General features: G+C 47.5%; 1 protein-coding gene across 1 annotated transcript in view; it reads right to left on the minus strand.

Moving 5' to 3' along the window:
• The window catches only part of AIFM2 (AIF family member 2), a 62,119-nt gene that overhangs the window by 12,887 nt on the left and 26,325 nt on the right, over positions 1–22,907 (minus strand). Inside the window, exons 3-4 of the mRNA XM_068257468.1 lie at positions 16,755–16,870; positions 13,988–14,107 (exon numbers count right to left, since the gene is read on the minus strand). Coding sequence (XP_068113569.1) covers positions 13,988–14,107; positions 16,755–16,870 — 236 coding nt within the window. The remainder of the gene's footprint in view (positions 1–13,987; positions 14,108–16,754; positions 16,871–22,907) is intronic.

Genomic DNA, 22,907 nt, shown 5'->3' on the forward strand with positions numbered 1-22,907 from the left:
TTGCAGATTAAGAAGCGCTTAATAACAATTCTACAGATGCAGCGGTGCAGGCTAGGCATGATTTGTGCTCCTCCCCCCTGCTGCCAGGTGTCCTATGAAGCTGTTCTATGCTTAACCTTTCTGGTGCTGGAGATGGATGCAATGCAACAGATGTACTGGTTACCTCAGCAACAGCAATTTCCCTAACACACTGCACTGTCAGAGACCTTCCTAACTCTTCCTATTTTAGAACAGTTTAAGAAAAAATCTGCACCATCTAGTGATTTCTTAAGACGTGCGAGACAGTTCTGCACAAAACCCTACCAATATTTTGTGTCAGACACTCTTGATAAATGTCCCCCCTAGTGTTCCAAGACATTTCTCTAATCAAGAGGTCCTGAGGCAGACAAAATGTCTACTAGCGTATGAACCCAGTTAATTACGATATCACCCTAGTATGTCAGTGCTATTTTGAAAATTAAGTATAAAAAGATAGTTGGGTAGGGTCCACACCTCTTGACAATAACTGCCTTAGAGTGAGAGGAATGGCTTACTGATATTATATTCTGGTGATTTTTAGTATTCTTAGCATTGAATATTTAGCATTGAGTGTTAGCATTTGTATTAGCATTATTTTAGAACATTCCATTCTCAGCAGCTAGTAGAGATACTCAGAAATATTTAAACGCTAACCAACTTTTGATAGTAAACTTTATCTTGCAGATATCACGTTGTATGAGTTTGTGATCTGATCAGGTAGATGCCGCAAGGTATTCCAACACTTCATTCTGATCCCTCACTTAAAAAGCTGTTTGTAATGCTAGTGGGTCATACTTTGACCACTCAGAGCAACAAGGTAGCTGGATAATGGAAGAGGCTCCACAGATGGACACAGGAGTAATGAACAAGGGAGCAAGATTGCCCAGAGCAAATGAAGCTCTGGGCCGCCTATCAGGCTAGATGCTGTGTGATACAATACACAACAGACGTAGTCGGTAACAGGCTTGGATCATACACGTTGATTCAGATGTCAGTACTATTGGAAGGATTAGGCAGATTCGTAGTCGAGAAGCGGGCAAAGGTCGGTACACAATACAATATACAATACACAATACAATAATAGATTGTAAGCTAGCAAGGGCAGGGCTCTCACCCTTTTGTGTCATGGACTGTTATTTAATTGCTTGCACACTGTTAGACATTTATACATTTTAGTCATCATGTTAAATCAAATTGTAATCAGCAGTGCTGTATCTTGTATCAGTGTTCATATTTGATGTATATCATTGTCTGTATCATTATGTATCCCTTGTTTGTTTTCTTACATTGTACAGCGCCACGGAATATGTTGGCGCTGTATAAATAAATAATAATAATTATAATAATAATTACTACAATATTACGAATAAATTACAAGATATATAACGACAAAGTACAAGGGACAAAACCTCTGGACACCTGAGTAATATGAGTGTTTGGTGCAACAGTAATACTTTGAGGAGGGCCCCCGTAAAGGGGGTACAAGGAAGTATGGGATACTGCCCAAAGAACAGGCTCCTTCCAAGGCCTGCAGCTCCCCAAGGGGAGGAGACAGGCTGAGAGTGGGAAGGACCAGAGTGTGAATGACACCAATGGTGGAGTGTCACTGACAGATCTGTTAACTATCTCTAAACAGAGGAGATAGTTCTCGAGGTCGGACTAGCCAGGTCGGCAACAGACAGACAGATAAGGTACAAAGACAGAAGGCCGATTCGGTATCCAAGACAGGCAGGGTTTGGCAACGTGATATCAGATATGCGTGGTACCGAATCAGAAAGCAGAGGGATGGTCAGGAAAGCAGAAGGTCATAACAGATAATATACAATGCCTAGTCTCTGTGTGAGCTCCGTGATCATCAACACCCTGGAACTAGTCTGAAGAATAACACAATGATAATACAAGTCCCAAATCTGGGTGTGAGGTCCGTGATCGTCAACACCCTGGAACTAGTCTGACGTATAACAGGTTTATTAACACAAGTCCCTAAACTGGGTGTGAGGTCCTTGATCATCAACACCCTGGAACTAGTCTGAAGTATAACAGAGATATAACAGAGAATCTGACAAAAGGTCTGAGTGCTTCCACGTAGTGATCGCAACGGCAGACAACCAGAGAATGACCAGCACCCAGTCTATATAGCAAAGCGCTCTCCAGCGCCTCCCCTAAGTGCTGGACCAATGGAAACTGGTTGAATCGTCAGCTGACCGGCTTGGTCAGCTGACTCCCTTCTGGCTGTCATAAAAGTTCTGCCTCTCTGCGCGCGCGTGTCCTTCTGAACCTGTGTGGACTATCAGTCCCAGCCACACCAGACGTGTTGCAAATCACCCTCCGTGCTGGACGCGGAAACCACCGCACCGCTATCAAGGCATGCGGCGGTTCCTCCGCGTTCGGCCATGTTACTGGATGTAGGCCTATGCATGCAAACCGCAGCGTTGGACGCGGAATCAGCCGCCCCGTTCTGAGTACACGCGGCGGCTTTTCCGCATTTCCTCACAGTACCCCCCCCCCCCCCCCCCCCCCGAGGAGTGGACTCCGGACAACTCCTACCCGGTTTCTCAGGATGTAGGGAGTGAAATACCTTCTTTAATTCATCCGCATGTGTCACAGGAGCCCTCAGTGGCTGACCGCACTTAGCCTTCTAAACGGTGCCAGCGCACAGATCGTGCGAACTCTGGTCGCAGTCAATGCGCAGGAACCGTTAAGAATTAGCCGCAGACAACTCAGAAGGGAGCCTGTGAGACACGGGTGATTACAACGTCACCTACTGGTTCAGAGTAAACTGCCACCACCGCGGTTACTATGGGACCGTGGGGCCCACTAACTGACTGACTAATCCTGCGAATAAAACGGTTAAACACACGATATTCTGTCTAGCCAACAACAAACAAACAGTAGCGTATCTTCAGAGACCCGGGATCATTTCTGTGTGTGCTGATAAGCAGGGTAGCGAAACAGTGAATGACTTGGGGAAGTCGTTTATTCACGCAATATAAATAATTAATATATACAGACAATTATGAAAGTCAACAATTATGAAAACAGTAATAGCCAGTATGAAAAATAAAAGAAGGGAGAAAAATACTTAGTTCCTGGAAAGATGTCCTTATTGTGGGAAGAATCATAAAGTCCTTGGTTTCAAAGTCCAGAGTTCAGACCAGGTGGATGCCAGCATATCCTCAAGCTGGCATCTGATGAGTGCAAGATGTTTCAGTGTGGAGGAACTGAGTTTTGGCTCCTCTCCCATTCTTATGCCCCTGATTCAGTAGGAGGAAGTGAGGGCGGGCCCACACACCCCCTTAGAACATGAGATGAGTCCTGCCCTTGTCCTGGAGACCAGAAATCATGCCTTAACCATATATGGGCTCTATCTCACAGAACCGTACAGGTCAGGGCAGATTTACTAATATTTTCAGGTCTGCCTCGATGTACCCAGCAGTCTGATACCAAACATGAGGGGTGGGACCCCTGTGGTACCATTAGGGCACTGTTGAACTGCCTAACGGGCAGTCTTTACCTCAGAAGGTTCTGAAATGCGCTCAGAACCAACGCCAGGCGGGGCCCTACCTGCTCTGTTAGTTTGGAGGGTCTGCCAGCCTGGCAACACAGAAAATATGATACATATAGCAGTTTATGGAATATGAGAGACCCCTGGGATTTATACCAGGTCATTCCCAGGCAAAGGTTCTTTGAAGTTGGCAGCAGCAAGCCACATGTCGGCTCCCTGCTGGGAAAAGGAGTCGGAGTGTCTGAGTTCCCTCACTCTAAATTGGTTCTGTCATGGTGTTTGTCACCTTATACCTGATGGATGGGCCATCAGCACAGCTTGAAGCCAGGGACTCTCTGGGCCCAGGCTCATTAGCATATCAAAAGGGCCAACCAGCATTTGGAATGGTGCTCTCTTTGCTAAGAAAAGGACTTTAGCTGTCCCTACACACTCAACCCAGATTGTACCGTTTTGAAGCGCAATCGATGCAGGAATCGAGTGCGATCGTTCTTTTCTTCACGGGCGGTTCCAGGACGCGCCTGCGTCCCCGCAATCGTCCGTGACAGCCCCCCCCCTTGTCCGTGGCTTAGCCACTCATCCGCAAGATGTGTGGCGGCGCCGCTAACCTGGCTGACGGGCCTCGAGTTGCCGGTACGGCGGGAAAACCTATTGGAGCCTGTGGCTCGGTTCCCCTGGACCGGTCGCGGTCTGCTACCCTCAGGGTTGACCCAACATGGACCGTTCTGGACAGGGCGTTTGCGCCACTGCAGTCGGACGTGGTGCCTGCCGGGACTGCTGACAACGGGCAGTGGGTTGGTTAGGTCAACAGCCAGCCCACGCAGGGTTCCCCTGCTGAGTGGCTGTGGACCTAAGGGAACCCCGCGGGAATCCCTGGACCTTCCCAGCTCCTGACAGACGGCACATGCCCTGCAGTAGTTTGCTACATCTCTGTTCATCCGGGGCCAATAAAACTGGTTCCGAATACCGGCAAGTGTCTTGCGGACCCCTGAGTGCCCTGTCAGAGGATTACCATGTGCGGATTTCAGCACATGTCCCCTGAACGCACTCGGGACCACCAGCCATTTGGTATTCGCGTGGGATCTACCTGTAGGGGGCTGTACAGACTCACTGTACAGTCTCCCACCTTCCCAGTACACCTTGAAAGCGGCCCCGTCTGCGAGGGGCTCAGCGGCTTGCTTCCTGAGCACCTCCAGGCTTGGGTCACTTTGTAGTGCGGCTGCGAATATGGCGCTGTCAGTTTCAGCCAACTGGCTCATGTCACACGAGGCCAGCGGCTGAAAGGTCTCATCCCTGCGGTCAGAGGAGGGGGAGGAGGCCGGAACCCCCTCCACCTGTTCTGAGCCCAGGTTCTGAGCAGTGCAGCTGCGCGGTACTGCTAGCACCGGTACACTGTCAGAATGGCACAGACGGACAGTACTCAAATCATCATTGCATGCAGTAATGATATTGACAGGTATAGACATTTTTTCATTACAGATAGGTTGTACAGTAAACTCAGGTACAGTTACAGCATCATCACAACAGACAGTCTGTACATCAAACTCAGGTGCCTTTGAAGCAGGCACTATTGAACCTGGTACCCTTGAACTGGGCACATTCAACCCACCTCCCCCTGGTGCTCCCCCAAGTGTATAAAGTACCTGGTGGTGGGTGGAGAGTCCGTCTCCTTCCGTGAGCGACAAGGCGGTCGTGGCAGGTTCATAGTAGGACACAAGCTTGACCAAATCAGTCCCTAGCAACACAGGGACTGGGAGATCCTTCATAACCCCAACAACCCTTTCGTGGACCCCTCCCACTCCCCAATCCAGCTTCACTCTGGCGTGGGCTATGTGGAAAAGGGTGCCCTCTACTCCAGTAAGGGCAAGGGATCGGCTGGAGCTGATGCTCTCCTTTGGCACAAGATGTGAGTGAACTAACGTGATGTCAGCTCCGGTGTCTCGAAATCCGGTGACAACTTTGCCGTTCACTCTAACAAGTTGCTGCTGGTCGGTTCGGTCGCGGATTTCCTGTCCGCGTGCAAACAGGACAAAATCGGATGATCCAGGCTGTGGTTCGCTGGCGGGTTGCCTCTGCTGTGGGTGAGGTGCAGGTGATGCAGATGATCCAGGTGCTGGTGGTGTCTGTCTCCGCTCCGGACAGTCGAATTTCATGTGTCCGGGCTGGCGGCAGTAGTGACAGGTGACCTCTCCAGGCGCTGCAGGCCTGGGTGCAGCAGCTGCGCTGGGTGGCCTCTGTGGCGGACGGCTCACAGGGGCAGGAGAGTCTGCCGAGGTATTGGGCTGACCTCCTCTCCAGCTGGATGGGACAGTTCTGCGGGTATCAGCCACCCGGGTAGTTGCAAAAGTCTCAGCAAGGTCTGCAGCGACAGTTGCTGAAGCCGGCTTGCGTTCTAGCACAAATTGGCGTACATCAGCAGGGCAAATGTTCAGAAATTGTTCCAGGACTATCAAGTCCTCCAGGACATCATAAGACCCTTTGGTGAGGCCTAGTGTCCACTGGCGGAGTGTGGTGAGCAAGCTGCTGACCACATCTCGGTACGAATCAGAAGACTTTTTCTGCCAGGCCCTGAACTTTTTCCGATAGGCTTCTGGCGTCAGCTGGTACTTAGTAATGATAGCGTCTTTTATAGCAGCATAATCATTATCCTTCTCCGCAGGCAATTCTGCGAAGGCATCAAGCGCTTTGTAGCGCAGCAAAGGTGTCAGGTGTCTGGCCCACTGGTCTTGGGACAGACGATACTGACGGCATGCTTTTTCAAAAGACCGCAAAAACAAGTCAATGTCTGTGTCTTTTTCAATATTAGCAAATTTAAATTTTGCACTTACGGGTGGTGCAGCTCCTTCAGCAGGGAGGCTGGGCGGTGAACTCCGGCTGGCCTGTTGCACTTTTGCCATGTTTAGCTCATGCTGTCGTTGGCGCTCCCGTTCTCGCTCAGCGGCATCCCTCTCTGCGTGGCGTTCTGCAGATTGGCGCTCCCGTTCCTCTCGTGCTTCCATGTACTGCATGTACTTGTCCAGGTCAGTCTCCATCAGCTTTTGTAATGCCTGCTGCATTACCGGGTCAGCACCCATGGACAGTCCAGTACTGGCCAGTTCCGGGCGAGTAATGTCAGAAACTCTGGGATTGGGGTCCATACTGACAGTCTCTGGCGTAACTGTTGCAACAGGGCCCGCAGGATGCTCAACCTCTGTACGCCTAAGATCTTCAGCCTCTGGTTCCCCTTGATTGTCAGATGGGCTGGTATCCACCTCAGCGGACACTCCCGGCTCCCGCAGTTGCTGGGCATCCCATCTGGACAAGTCTGCTATCAGGTCCCGTTTTGTCTTGCGGAGGATGCCAATGCCCCTCTCTTCGCAAAGATTTTCCAGGTCTGCTAGGCACATGTTCTGGTAGTTCCCGGACATTTCCATGCCAAATAAAATAAAACTTTGGGGAAGGGGTACTGGCTACACAGTCTCTCTGTATATATAAAAAATATATTGCCTTCCAGCTACACCAACGAATTAGTTCGTTTCTCGATAGCGCTAGCGCTATCGCAGATACTTTCAGCACAACACAGATCCAACCGCTGCCTAACACTGTCACAGGAGCCCTCAGTGGCTGACCGCACTTAGCCTTCTAAACGGTGCCAGCGCACAGATCGTGCGAACTCTGGTCGCAGTCAATGCGCAGGAACCGTTAAGAATTAGCCGCAGACAACTCAGAAGGGAGCCTGTGAGACACGGGTGATTACAACGTCACCTACTGGTTCAGAGTAAACTGCCACCACCGCGGTTACTATGGGACCGTGGGGCCCACTAACTGACTGACTAATCCTGCGAATAAAACGGTTAAACACACGATATTCTGTCTAGCCAACAACAAACAAACAGTAGCGTATCTTCAGAGACCCGGGATCATTTCTGTGTGTGCTGATAAGCAGGGTAGCGAAACAGTGAATGACTTGGGGAAGTCGTTTATTCACGCAATATAAATAATTAATATATACAGACAATTATGAAAGTCAACAATTATGAAAACAGTAATAGCCAGTATGAAAAATAAAAGAAGGGAGAAAAATACTTAGTTCCTGGAAAGATGTCCTTATTGTGGGAAGAATCATAAAGTCCTTGGTTTCAAAGTCCAGAGTTCAGAGTTCAGACCAGGTGGATGCCAGCATATCCTCAAGCTGGCATCTGATGAGTGCAAGATGTTTCAGTGTGGAGGAACTGAGTTTTGGCTCCTCTCCCATTCTTATGCCCCTGATTCAGTAGGAGGAAGTGAGGGCGGGCCCACACACCCCCTTAGAACATGAGATGAGTCCTGCCCTTGTCCTGGAGACCAGAAATCATGCCTTAACCATATATGGGCTCTATCTCACAGAACCGTACAGGTCAGGGCAGATTTACTAATATTTTCAGGTCTGCCTCGATGTACCCAGCAGTCTGATACCAAACATGAGGGGTGGGACCCCTGTGGTACCATTAGGGCACTGTTGAACTGCCTAACGGGCAGTCTTTACCTCAGAAGGTTCTGAAATGCGCTCAGAACCAACGCCAGGCGGGGCCCTACCTGCTCTGTTAGTTTGGAGGGTCTGCCAGCCTGGCAACACAGAAAATATGATACATATAGCAGTTTATGGAATATGAGAGACCCCTGGGATTTATACCAGGTCATTCCCAGGCAAAGGTTCTTTGAAGTTGGCAGCAGCAAGCCACATGTCGGCTCCCTGCTGGGAAAAGGAGTCGGAGTGTCTGAGTTCCCTCACTCTAAATTGGTTCTGTCATGGTGTTTGTCACCTTATACCTGATGGATGGGCCATCAGCACAGCTTGAAGCCAGGGACTCTCTGGGCCCAGGCTCATTAGCATATCAAAAGGGCCAACCAGCATTTGGAATGGTGCTCTCTTTGCTAAGAAAAGGACTTTAGCTGTCCCTACACACTCAACCCAGATTGTACCGTTTTGAAGCGCAATCGATGCAGGAATCGAGTGCGATCGTTCTTTTCTTCACGGGCGGTTCCAGGACGCGCCTGCGTCCCCGCATTCGTCCGTGACAGCATGCATGCGGCAATCAGGTACCCATGTTCTTTCCTCAATACCATAACCCTTCCAGTGAACCAAATACTGTACTGAGTTCTGTACAATGCGTGAATCTAAAATCTTTTCCACTTCATACTCAGGTTGGTCATCCACCATCACAGGGGGAGGAGGAGTGGAACCTACATGCACTGCTGGCTTAAGCAGGGATACATGGAACGATCTTACACCACGCATGCTGGCAGGAAGATCACTGGCATAAGTAACATTGTTGATTTTCCTGGTTACTGGGAAGGGGCCCACAAATCTGGGTCCTAACTTGGGCGAAGGCTGTTTTAAATTCAAATGACGGGTGGACACCCAGACCAAGTCTCCTGGCTGAAACTTCCACTCTATGGAACGTTTGTCAGCTTGACCTTTCTGACTCTGAAAGGCCTTCTCAAGATTCTTTTTCACGTTCCCCCAAATGTTCTTAAATGACTTTTGCCAAGCCTCCAAAGCTGGAAACGGAGTGGAAGCTACTGGCAGTGGGGAGAACTTAGGCAACTTTCCAGTTACCACCTGAAATGGAGAGAATCCAGAGGAAGAGCTCTTTAAATTATTGTGTGCAAACTCTGCAAATGGCAAGAACTTGACCCAATCATTTTGCGCATCGGCAACATAACACCTGAGAAATTGTTCCAGTGACTGATTAATTCTCTCGGTCTGACCATTCGTCTGTGGGTGGTAGCCCAATGAAAATGACAGTTCCATGCCCAATTGATGACAAAATGCCCTCCAAAATTTCGAAACAAATTGGACTCCCCGATCGAACACTACATTTTCTGGGATGCCGTGTAGCCGGAAAATGTGCATGATAAAAAGATCGGCTAACTCCTGAGCCTAGGTGAGTCCTTTCAAGGGCACGAAATGGGCCATTTTGCTGAATCTGTCGACTACCACCCAAATGACCGACATGCCTTCAGACCTCGGGAGCTCACCCACAAAATCCATGGATAAGTGGGTCCATGGTTCACTCGGGGTGGGCAAAGGCTGCAATGTTCCCACAGGTGCCAGACGGGAGGGTTTGCTTTTCGCACACACTGCACATTCTCTCACATATTCCTTGCAGTCAGTTGCCAATGAAGGCCACCAAGCACACCTAGCAACAAGGTCCTGTGTTCTGGAGGCCCCCGGATGTCCAGCATTTTTGTGGGAGTGGAACATCTGCAATATCTGGAGACGAAACGGCAATGGTACAAACATGACCCCTTCAGGCTTTCCCTCAGGAACATCCTGCTGGAAGGGACTTAAAGTCTCCATCCAGTTCTTCCAGCTCTCTGTGGCTGCCAATACCACTTTCTGTGGGATAATAGTCTCTGGGTCTGAGGGCTGTGCTGTCTGGCTCAAAGCATCTGGATAAAGCATCTGCTTTAATGTTTTTACTACCCGGAGTATACGCAATTACAAATCTGAATCTCGAGAAAAACAGTGACCATCGAGCCTGACGGGGACTTAATCTCTTAGCCCCCTCATTGAATTCCAAATTTTTGTGATCAGTGTAAACTGTAATCGTATGTTCTGCTCCTTCTAGCCAATGACGCCATTCTTCAAAGGCCAATTTAATGGCTAGGAGCTCCCTGTTGCCTATATCGTAGTTTTTCTCCGCTGGTGAAAACCTACGAGAAAAATAGGCACACGGGTGTAATCTTCCCTGCAACCCAGATCATTGAGACAGCACAGCCCCTACCCCAACCTCTGAGGCATCCAACTCTACAATTAAGGGATAGGATGTGTCGACGTGTCTTAAGATGGGTGCAGAACAAAACAGCTCTTTCAGAGTGGAGAAAGCAGCCAAAGCTTCAGGGGACCAGTGATTGGTATCTGCCCCTTTCTTAGTGAGACTGATGAGGGGTGCAATGACTGTGGAGTACCCCTTTATGAACCTTCTATAGTAATTTGCGAACCCCAAGAACCTCTGGAGGGCCTTCAATCCCACTGGCTGAGGCCACTCCAGGACAGCAGAGACTTTGGCAGGGTCCATAGAAAGGCCAACAGATGTTACCTGAAAAATGCATTTCTCCAACTTAGCATACAGCATGTTTTGTCTTAGCTTGTGCAACACAAATCTGACATGGGCCCTGTGCTCTGTGAGGTTAGCTGAGAAGATTAGTATATCATCTAGATATACCAGGACAAATTTACCTAAAACCTCCCTGAACACCTCATTGATGAGTTGAAAAGACGGCCGGATCAAGTGATTGAGGCGCTTGATCCAGAAATAGATCCACTACGGTGTTTCTCCTATCTGATTGCCTGATGAAGCGGGAGCTTTGCCCGTGAAACGCGTTGCATTTTTTGGAGAATCCCCAATAAATTTTACTGTTATTAATTAACGGCTTATTGGCTGGTCTATTTTTACCTGAGTGGTGTATCCACCTGCACCCCTCCTTTTAAGCGGGTTTTAACTATTTTATACTTGTTGGCGCCTCTGTCATTCTTGTTTTATCACTGAATAGTCCACCCCAGGTGGAGGGGGTTTTCCCCATTTTTCTGTCTACAGAGAGCGACAATTTTAAACACCTGAGTGGGGTCAGGTTCTAATTGTCCCCACCTGCAGTTACAGTGGTTGCCTTTGAGGTAACCCAGACTTGTGAGTACATCCATCATTTACTTTCATTTTGTCTCCATCTGATTGTTGACATACTACACCATATTGTGCTCTCGGTCTCTGTGTGTTTTCTCTTTTTAAGCTAACATAAGATCAGAGACCTCGTCTGACAACCCTGATATAAAAAAAAAAAAAAAAAAAAAAAAACAATCTAAAAGGGCAAAAGTATCCCACCTGGCCGATACCGACCATCTCCTAAATTCAGCAGCATAATCTTCAACCAGACCCTTGCCTTGACGCAAAAGTTTGAGCTTCCGCTCAGAAGTCGAGGCAATGTCTGGGTCGTCGTAAATTACAGCCATAGGTTTAAAAAATTCTTCTACAGAGGCCAGAGCTGGGTGACCGATGGGGAGACTGTATGCTCAGGTCTGGGAATCGCCAGATAATAACGTTTTGATAAATGTAACCCTTTGGGCCATAGTGCCTGAAGACTTAGGTCTTAACTCAACGTATGATAACACTCTACTTCTAAAATTTCGGAAGTCAGATCTGTGACCAGAAAATCTTTCGGGTACAGGCATATGTATGTCTGTGCTAGGAGGAGTTCGCACTTCATCCACAGCCGTCTGGAGGGTTTGTGCCGATCCAGATAAGGCGCCTATTAACGTCCGGTGGCTACCCAGCACTTGGTTGATGTTATCCACCGAAGTGGTAAGTGTGCCCAGACGCTGGTGAGTGCGTCCATTTGTGTTTGGTCTGCCGTTCTGTAACGATCGGTGTAACACAGAGAGGATCTGATTACCGGCGATCTGCAGTATCACTGAGAATACAGATATATATCCGACTATTGATGATCTGCAGTATCACCGATAATCAGATATATATCTCTAACCTCTGGACACCTGAGTAATATGAGTGTTTGGTGCAACAGTAATACTTTGAGGAGGGCCCCCGTAAAGGGGGTACAAGGCAGTATGGGATACTGCCCAAAGAACAGGCTCCTTCCAAGGCCTGCAGCTCCCCAAGGGGAGGGGGGGGGAGACAGGCTGAGAGTGGGAAGGACCAGAGTGTGAGTGACACCAATGGTGGAGTGTCACTGACAGATCTGTGAACTCTCTCTAAACAGAGGAGATAGTTCTCGAGGTCGGACTAGCCAGGTCGGCAACAGACAGACAAATAAGGTACAAAGAGAGAAGGCTGATTCGGTATCCAAGACAGGCAGGGTTTGGCAACGTGATATCAGATATGCGTGGTACCGAATCAGAAAGCAGAGGGATGGTCAGGAAAGCAGAAGGTCATAACAGATAATATACAATGCCTAGTCTCGGTGTGAGCTCCGTGATCATCAACACCCTGGAACTAGTCTGAAGAATAACAGAATGATAATACAAGTCCCTAATCTGGGTGTGAGGTCCGTGATCATCAACACCCTGGAACTAGTCTGACGTATAACAGGTTGGTAACACAAGTCCCTAAACTGGGTGTGAGGTCCTTGATCATCAACACCCTCGAACTAGTCTGAAGTATAACAGAGATATAACAGAGAATCTGACAAAAGGTCTGAGTGCTTCCAACAGCAGACAACCAGAGAATGACCAGCACCCAGTATATATAGCAAAGCGCTCTCCAGCGCCTCCCTTAAGTGCTGGACCAATGGGAACTGGTTGAATCGTCAGCTGACCGGCTTGGTCAGCTGACTCCCTTCTGGCTGTCATAAAAGTTCTGCCTCTCTGCGCGTCCTTCTGAACCTGTGTGGACTATCAGTCCCAGCCACACCAGACATGTGTTGCAAATCACCCTCCGTGCTGGACGCGGAAACCGCCGCACCGCTATCAAGGCATGCGGCGGTTCCTCCGCGTTCGGCCATGTTACTGGATGTAGGCCTATGCGTGCAAACCGCCGCGTTGGACGCGGAATCAGCCGCCCCGTTCTGAGTACACGCGGCGGCTTTTCTGCGTTTCCTCACAGATAGACAGGACTAACAGGTAGGAGCGAACTAATGGCAACCGCTGCTATAGTTCGTCCTCAAGAACAAGGATAGAAAGAATACTACCAGTCACCAACGTGGTGCTGGCAGAATCTAAATATCAGGATCAGAAGGATTTCACTGAGCCCCCGCAGGTCAGCAAACATCCAGCAGACATGACAATACAGAGCAAGGCATTATACATTTTCATTAACAAGTTTCACAGCATAGACCCAACGACAACTCCGAGAGCTGAAAGGGCGGGGTAGGAAATGGGAGGCAGACTTTTATGCTGGCATCACCCAATGGATGCAGGTATGCAAATTCCCACACAGCTGAATGGTAATCATTTAATCCTGAGCTGGCTTGATTACCATCTGCTAGCTGGCTGTGAATGCAAAGGACTCCCATAAGAAATACATGCAGTATTATGTAACAATATGCATGCAGGAAATCCAGGGCTATCTGGCCGTAGCCCAGCTGCAACAAGCAATTGGTGGAATGATGACAGCATCCTGAGCTGCCCAGAACTGCAGAGCGATTGCAAATGACAATGAGACTTATTGCGACTGCACAACCGAATGCAAGCAGATAAGCCAGAACTGTCCGTTTGTAGCTCCACTGCAACGGACAGAACACGCTACAGGAGGGATCCTTACACTGTTTTATTTGGTTTTGCTAGTGGGGTTTGATTATTGTGGTGTTTATGTCTGAAGAAAGACGTGGATACCAACATTTTTAATATTTGCATTTCTACAGATGCCGACTTACTTTGCCTGGCAATCTCCAGCAGTAGAATTTCATGTTCTTAGAGTAGGCTTGACTGATCATGTATCACTACATTAAAATCATTAATGCTAGAAGTAGTTTAGTTTTGCTGTGCACACTCACCTCCTTTACTAGGTCTTCATACATTTTAATAGCTGCATCCCTGGTAGTCAGGTTGTTGGCTTTTCCAGGGAAAGGTCCATCAGACCCTGTAGCAATTATCAGATGTGAATAATGAAGTTCCTAGGTACAACAGTAAAGAAAAATAACAAAGAACTGATTAATGTCTGATGAAATCACTGACACTAAATTAATTTTGTATTGTAGAAGTTTGTGGCAGCCATGTTAAAGAGAATCTGTATTTAAAAAATATGCCCCTGGGGGGGGGGTACTCACCTCCGGAGGGGGAAGCCTCTGGATCCTATCTAGGCTTCACCCATCCTCCTTTGTTCCACGGTGGTCTTGCTGCGGGTCCAGGAACAGCGAGCATGTAAATATTTACCTTTCCGGCTCCAGTGCAGGCGCAGTTGCCACTCTGGTCTCGGAAATAGTTGGAAGTAGCCGATCCCAGTCGGGTCCGCTCTACTGCGCAGGCGTAAGAGCGGACCTGACTGGAAAGGGCTTTTTTTGTGCTGAGAGCTGCAACAGCACCACCCACTGGAGCCAGGGAAGGTAAATATATCAAGCCTTGTCAGGCTTGTCGAGCCAGGATTGCGGGACGCCTCAGGGGAGCCAGCGCTGGATTGCCTGCAGCTACAGGGATGGGGGAAGCCTCATTGGGAGCAGGATAGAGGAAAGGAGAGAAGATGAAGTCGGCACTACATTGGATCTGCGTCCGTTTTTGATCTGGAGGACTTGCAGGGCCGCGGCATGTGGTACTAAGATTGCACAGTCAGCGTGCTCAGACTGGAATGGCAGGCATCAATGGAATACAAAGAAAAGTGCAGAGTCGGCACTGCTGCATAATGTGCATTTATTTTCAGATGGTGAATTCATCACATGGTGTGCAGTATAAAAAAAGAGTTACACATACCGTGCAAAGGTCTCTAAGCTGTGAGCTGGTGGTGGGCGCTGGGTGCAGGATAAGCCTGCACCTAGTGCCCACCACCAGCTCACAGCTTAGAGACCTTTGCACGGTATGTGTAACTCTTTATACTGCACACCATGTGATGAAGTCACCATCTGAAAATAAATGCACATTATGCAGCAGTGCCGACTCTGCACTTTTCTTTGTATTCCATTGAAGCCTCATTGGGACCCTGAGGCTTCCCTCTCCCGAGGTAAGTAACCCCCAGTGGACTTTTTTTTTATTACAGTCTCTTTAAGTTACTGAATACAAATACTTGAAACATAGGGTGGAATAAGAAGCAGCGAGCAGTATGAAAACAGCCACCTTTATGTCCATCTCCACTGGTTTACTCTGCCAGATCTTTTTCATCAAATTGGAGTGTGAGTGCGGTGGTGCTGTTGGTGATGCCTATTCATATACTGTACAGACCAGCTGCTTCCAGGAAACTCTTGTCCCAAGCATAGTCACAAGTATGCAGATATAACCCTGTATCGCTGATTCTTATGTAGGCAATCCTCTCCCTTGTTAGCCTTACTAAACCTAACTATCCTCACACAGAGCCCTCTTTCTACCGATGACCAACCCTAACGAATCTCCCCACCTATGCCTAACCCTAACCAGATTCCCCCCTTCTCCAAGATGCCTAAATACCTGACCCCCCCCCCCCCCCAAACCTGGCAATTACCCCGTTCATCGCTGTAAATGAAAATTTTGTGGGCTGCGGATGATTGGAGTCCAGCATCCACTATTTTACCAGGTGGCCTCAGCAGCCAAATTCCCCCCCCTGTGGTCTTACTACTGTTTTAGGCTAGTTTCACACTGGGGCATTGCATACCTTGTCAATACAGGATCACAACACAACAATGGGGAAAAGTTTCATTGTGCATTACATGTGTGATGTGACGCATGCAGTTCAAAGAAAGTATGCTGTACAGCAGCTGCAAATGCGCACATTGTTCGGTAGTGCACAGCATGCCTAACGTTAGTGCAGCAGTTTCCACTGAACTGCTAAAGTGCTGATGTGAGTGCATCGGTACATTAAAATTGCATCACGTTTGCTGACATATTGTCAGATGCAATGCCCCAGTGTGAACCTAACCTTTTATCTTTGCCGAGCATGTTTTTCAAAAACAAAAGTTTTGTGGGGGAAAAAAGTCAATTCAGGGTCAGGTGAGGTCATTAAGTACCCTAAGGGTCAGTTCACACTCTGTAATTTGCCTCACCCTGTGTTGCTGCATGTGAACGCACTGGCCATACAAACGTATCTCTGCATTGTAATGGACATTATCCAAATGCTCTTTCTGCAGTTCTAAAGTCAATGACCTTCAGAGCAGCATATGAGAGAATTTGTGGGGCTTGCAGTACAACCAGGGCCAGTTCTAGACTTTTTGCTGCCTGAGACAAACTTGTGAGAATGCACCTCCTCAGTCAGGACAGCAGTGCCACCTGCTCCCTTCTGCTGTGCAAGTCAAATGAAGGACTGCTGCTCTCCCGTCTCCCCCCTCCTCACTCACTGTCAGACTCCTTACAAAGCACAACGAGCTGCTTATCCCTTATGACCTCTTCACCTCGCTCTCCTCTCGGTTCTACTCCTACTCTGACTGCATGCTGTAAGTGTAAACACAATACATTCTGCCTCTGTAATCTTTGCACCTGATGCAAATGTTTCACCTTGCTTCATGAGTGAATCGGCCCTGAGTACAGTATTCAGTTACTAACAAAGAAAATTGCTGGGGAGATTAGGTTAGTTAGTATGAAAATTGTGGAATCAAGCTTTAAAACCAAACCCTTAGTATCAGTAGGTTGATATCCCTGCATTACCTCATCGTTCTCCAATAGAACATGCTGTGTTTCCAAATTTATTCCAATCACTTTGCCTTGCTTAAAGTTGTCTTGATAGGAACCCTCATATGGGATGAACGTTTTACTTGCAAAACCTGGTACAAAAAATACAAAATCTGACTTTTACACAGATACAATCTCATCACTTGTGTGATGTGCGTGTCTAACCCAGTGATTCCTCTTACTCAAGGGATGGCACACCAAAGGATTAGACCAGGGCCAAGCCGAGGCAGAGGCTGGAGAGGCTCCAGCCTCTGGGCGCAGTGTAGGAAGGGGCGCACAATTCATTCAGCTGTCATTCCTAATTGTGTATGAAGCAGAAAGAAATAAGAAAAGGGGATACATGACAGTGACTGCAAGCCAGATAACTAGAGATTAAGGTGTTGGGGAGGTTGGGGGCCCTTGGGCACCTATTAGTCTAATAGCAATCAGTGTGTGAAGGCTGGGGTGGGAGGGATGGAGGAGCGCACTTTGCTTTCTCAGCCTTGGATGCTGGAGGACCTTGTCCCGGCTCTGGATTAGACACACTGGCGGAGTTTATTTGATAAAGCTGAAGAACAGAAGTAGGGAAAAAGTGAACCAGATAAGCCAGACTAGATTGTGAAACATGTCTGCTATTAGTTAGCAAGAGTTTTTATCCATTATCGGAGTGGTAGGCTTCACTCGCTGAAACTACAGTGTGTGTTACTACAGAAACGTTCAGCTACATCTACAAAAGCGACAACCAAGACAACCTGAACTTAAAAAAAAAAAAAAAAAGAAAGGGTACTTATCCGTTAGCCGGGCGCATCCGGCAGGTGGCGCTGTTGATGCTAATTCCAATAATAATTACTTCACGTAAACCTGTGAATGTAAACGCCGGATGCGCCCGGCTTAAACAGATCAAGCCGCCGGCTTGCTTCGTGAGTGGCTCGCACTCCTCCCCCTCTTGCCCTCTCTCGTATGAGCCTTGGGGAGGGGACATGCGTGTCCCCCCAGAGTCGTTCGTCGCGGCATTGCGTCGAACGACTCTGGGGGGACACGCATGTCCCCTCCCCAGTGTTCTATAGGAGAGAGGGCAAGAGGGGGAGAAGAGCGAGACACGAAGCAAACCGGCGGCTTGATCTGTTTAAGCTGGGCGCATCCGGCGTTTACATTCACAGGTTTACGTGAAGTAATTATTATTGGAATTAGCATCAACAGCGCCACCTGCCGGATGCGCCCGGCTAACGGATAAGTACCAAAACAAAAGTGTGTGTGTGTGTGTGTATACACACACACACACACACACACACACACACACACACACACACACTGTACATAGTGATTGCTAGTTAGCAACACCATCGTGCAGATTTATTTGGGATCCGGGACTGGATGTATTAGGAGAAGGGTGGGCCTTACATGATACTCCTCTAAGTCTATGCATGAGTTTGGCATAGAGAGGGTTAGTTGGCCCACCTGCATCAATTGCATAAGAGGCCTCATTATGCACTAGGGCTGTGTGTGTGCAGCAAGGAGGCTCTGGAGGAGCTGTGCATCTGAGAGGCTGCTGAGGTGCTGGAAAGAGCTGGACTCCAGTAGTGGTAATTCAAAAGATGCCTGGTCGGTGAGTGGCCGAGGACTGCCATTAGGCTGATGGCAGAGTGTCACTCGAGCCCATGTGGCTGCCTATAGTAACAAAATGGCACGCAGTGACTCAGCAGAGTACCCGAGGTAGGGTTGGCACAGAAGCAGAAGGCTGCATATCTTGCGTGCGACTCCACCCCTGCTGAATACCCAGTGTGGTTTATTTTTGTTGTTATGGGCATAGTTTGACTGACCAATGAAGTGGTATTTTATTTTCAACCCTAAAAACTCACTGGCTGATATGTTATGTCCTGCCTAAGCTTTGATATCCTCTACCAACATGAGCTAAACACAATTTACCCCAGAAATAGTGCTCAGATGTAGGCAAAGCAAAAAAAGGTGTTCACATCAGCAGTGAAAGGGTTAAATGTCAGTATGCCTGAGTAGGTAATTTTTTTCTTGTTGAACCTCTAAGTTTTGCAAGTTGAGGAACTTAATACTCCTGAAATGGGTCACAAGAATAAATGTGCAGTTGCTGGCCAAGAGAGATGGTTTGCAGACTGTGGTGAATGGTTTGAGTAAATTCTCAGAAAGGATTATAAAAATCAGCTACAAGCACAGAAAAATGTTTCTTTGAGAAGCTTGCAGCCAGTATTGCACCAAGTGCACACAGGTGTGGTAGACCAGGAGGTCGTTTGCAAGCAGTTCCATGTGTCTGCAAATTGCTCTGTGAGGCAGACAGAGGCTAACAGAGGCTAAGCCAGCTTGGATCTCTGGGGTCCAATGCTGGTCATTGCCAAGGGTAACCAACCTGCACTGGATAAGAGTGTGTTGTCCAAAAGCTTGGAAATGCCAAAGCAGTGGATACAGAGTCGTTTTCAAAGGCCGCCAGAGGAAGCTGGATCACCAAGAGCAGCAGGAGGAGCTGTGTGCGTTTCCAGGGGAGTCTGGGCACCCCAAAATATCTGTTGCATGAAAGACAAAATACAAGTGGAAGTGAATTTGCACCGTGTGGTATAGTTGGGGAAGATAAACAAGGCCTGGGGAGGATTGCTTACTTCTCACCTGAACTCCACACAGTCACCCAGAGAAACTGCATCTGGAACTGGTAAGTCTGTTCCATGTAATGTGTGTGCTGGAGTTGTGAAAAATAATGTACTGTCTGTGTCTGTCACTAGGAACCTAAGTGGTATGGTAGGTTCTGCGGGACCACCAGTGCCTGTCATAAGTAGTAAACATGGCCCAGTATTGGATATAACTGTGATAGCTGGTCACATGGGTTGCAGAGGTTGGTGTGATCCTTCCTGCAAGGCCTCTGTGGTAAACGGTGCGTTGTTCCCATTAATAGTTCCCATTAGTGAAAATGAGTGTACTATCCCTGTTACAGTGCAAACTAAGTTAGAAGTAACCCAGGAACTGATAAAATGTGATAATGTGAAATTTGATGTCTTACTGGGCACTGACTGTTCATTATTCTGGGATTTGTGGTACAACCGGCATGTGGAGGGAAGGTTAAAATCTGTTTCTGAGGTTACTGATAATTCCCTATATGTTTGTCATGAGGATGTGAAGCTCCCTAGCGCTGGGTTTGAACCAGAGTGGCTAAAGTCATCAATTTTAGAGGAGTTAAACTCAGTGCTGGGTATACAAAATGTTCTGTGTAACATTTCAGGAAACAAAGCGAATGATTTCTGATAATTTCAAAACTGACACAGCAGAAGACGAAACACTTAAAAATCTGCTCAACTTGTCTGCTGTGTGTAGTGTAAGCCCCCTAGTGGTAGAGAGTATAACCACAGGTTAAGGCCCTGTCTCCTGCTTCAGAGTGCTTTGACTTGATTTCGGTTGAAACTGGTACCTCTGATTCCGATCTCAGAGAAGCAATGGATCAACATTACAGGGGAAGTTTCACTGCTGAATATTTTAGTGAATTAGATGTTGGTCTGAACTGCTCCATTGATTATCGAATTGTGTCTTTCCACTGACTTTTCTGTAACAATTGTGGAGGGTTCTTCTGACAAAGAGATGGTGTCAGACAGTCGGGAACAGCGGTTTCCACAAGCTAACCCTATCCCTTCTGACAACAATGTGTGCAACCAAAATCCTGATATAATAATTGAAGCACAGTATGAAAAGTTTTTAGCAGTTTGCTTAGAATGTATTGAATTCACAATTACCAGTAAAGTGTCAGTCAGGAAAGATGTTCATCTGATGTTAGCCCTCCCAATTCTGATATTATTTGCAAGCAGAGTTCTGACAGTGTGGAAATAATGGCATTGTCATAAATATGCTGAAGTAAATGACTGCCGTAATGCAAAACCATGTGAAGTGGTAGATAATTTCAGTCACCTAGAGGCAGCACAGGTCCCATTAACACCAGTATAAAATCAGAAGAAAATGGAAGGTGTCCTGGGGACAGTTTTGCAGTAAAACAGAATGCGGATGTTGTCCCTTTAAATGACAGGTCAGATACTGTGCAGGTTGAAGTATTTTCCCTGGAAGTAACTGCACTGTAAGTACATTATGGATAGAGATCCCAAACATGCTAAAAGCATCCCATTTAAAGAGAACCCGAGGTGGGTTTGAAGAATATTATCTGCATACAGAGGCTGGATCTGCCTATACAGCCCAGCCTCTGTTGCTATCCCAAACCCCCCTAAGGTCCCCCTGCACTCTGCATTCCCTCATAAATCACAGCCACACTGCTGACAAACAGCTTGTCAGAGCTGGCTGTGTTTTTCTCTATAGTGTCAGTCTGCTGCTCTCCCCGCCTCCTGCAGAACTCCAGTCTCCGCCTGCATCCCTTCCCTCCCTGCTGATTGGAGGGAAGGGACAGGGGCAGGGACCGGAGCTATGCAGGAGGCGGGGGAGCAGCTGAGACTGACACTACAGATGTAAACACAGCCTCACACGCGTTTGGGATATCCTCGTTCATTAAATCGAGTTTTTAAATCACTTGCTTCTCTGAGGTAATCTTCATTCTGGGAACAGTTACGCTTGATTCTTGTGAACTGTCCCTTAGGAATAGCTCTTTTTTGCGAAGGGAGGTGAAAGCTGGAATAATGCAGCAGTGTGTTCCCTGCTGTCGGTTTCCGGAAGGTACATGTCGCTAATTTACCATTTTGCTTTTTGACCATTAGGTCTAAGAAAGACAAAGTATCTATCATATTGATAAGTTAGGCGAATGTTCCGTGAATTACACTGTAATTTCTCCACAAATTCTGCCAATTGACGCTCGGTACCCCATCATACCAGGAGCACGTCGTCTATGAACCTCAACCAGAGTGAAACACGGCTGTGATTTATGAAGGATTGCAGAGTGCAGGGGGACCTTAGTGGGGTTTGGGATAGCAACAGAGGCTGGGCTGGATAGGCAGATCCAGCCTCTGTATGCAGATAACATTCTTTAAACACACCTCGGGTTCTCTTTAAGGGGATAAATTCAGCAGATGGGAACTGTGAGAAAATGCTGTAATGGGGACATTTTGGGTAGATGAGGGTTTTCATCTGGGTTCTGACTCAAATAATGCAAATTATGACACTGATGCTCAAGAGGTTGGCAACTGTTGGTATTGAAAATGGGTTTGAAGGTTTTATCTATATTGATCAATGTGATACACCAGAAAATGTATTCAATATTATGGTTAATCCTTGTTCTAGCCTGAGTTTGAAAACCAAATGGGAAAAAAGTTGCATTCAAATGCATTTGAAATGTGTCATGCAGACTCCATGGCAGTGTATGAAACTTAGATAGAACATTTTGAACAGTTTTAATTGAGAAAAAAGTAAAGAATGTGAAATTGATGATGGGAACAGTATATACAATGGTGATGCAAACAGTATATATATATAATGCATGTTCCAAGATAGTCAGTAATAAATGGGAATGTAAAATGAAACCTGTGCCTAGGGAGGGTGACACTGTAATCTGTGTTGTGATGCCGAGCCAGCCAGGTGGATTGTTGGAGGCTGGTACAGTTAGAAAGAGGGTGGTTCCAGCAAGTGCTGATGGTAAACCCTTACTGCAGCACTCCAAGAGTCAGGAGTAGAAAAACTGATGCTAAGGGAGGAAAGGGATGGAGTTACTCCATTGGTGCCAGTTTGCAGGCAAGTGAAGTTAACAGGAAACTGAAAAAGTAAATAGCATATGGACCAAAGTGTCTTGTCTTGCCGTAGATTACCCCCCCCCCCAGGCGTTAACCGGGGGGATGGAAGTAGGCATGGATATGTAAGGTACAGAGAAAACCTCTGAGTTCTGCTATGAATTTGGAGGAAAAGGTCCTGTATAGCGATTAATGTTGCAAATTGGTTGTAACACCACTATTGTTCAGATTCGTTTGAGATCCAGGACTGGGGGTGTATAAGAAAAAGGGTGGGCCTTACACACCACTCCTTCAAGTCCAGGTATTAGTTTGGCATAGACAGGGTTAATTGGCTCACCTGCATCAATTGCATAAGTGGCTGCAGCTCTCATTATGCAGTGGGCTGTGTGGAGCAAGGAGACTCCTAAAGAGCTGTGCAGCAGAGCCTGCCAAGTCTGGAGAGTAGAGAAGATGATGAGGTGCTAGAGGCAGTTGGACTCTA

This window comes from Hyperolius riggenbachi, chromosome 10, assembly GCF_040937935.1.
Source record: "Hyperolius riggenbachi isolate aHypRig1 chromosome 10, aHypRig1.pri, whole genome shotgun sequence".
NCBI classification, from domain to species: Eukaryota; Metazoa; Chordata; class Amphibia; order Anura; family Hyperoliidae; genus Hyperolius; species Hyperolius riggenbachi.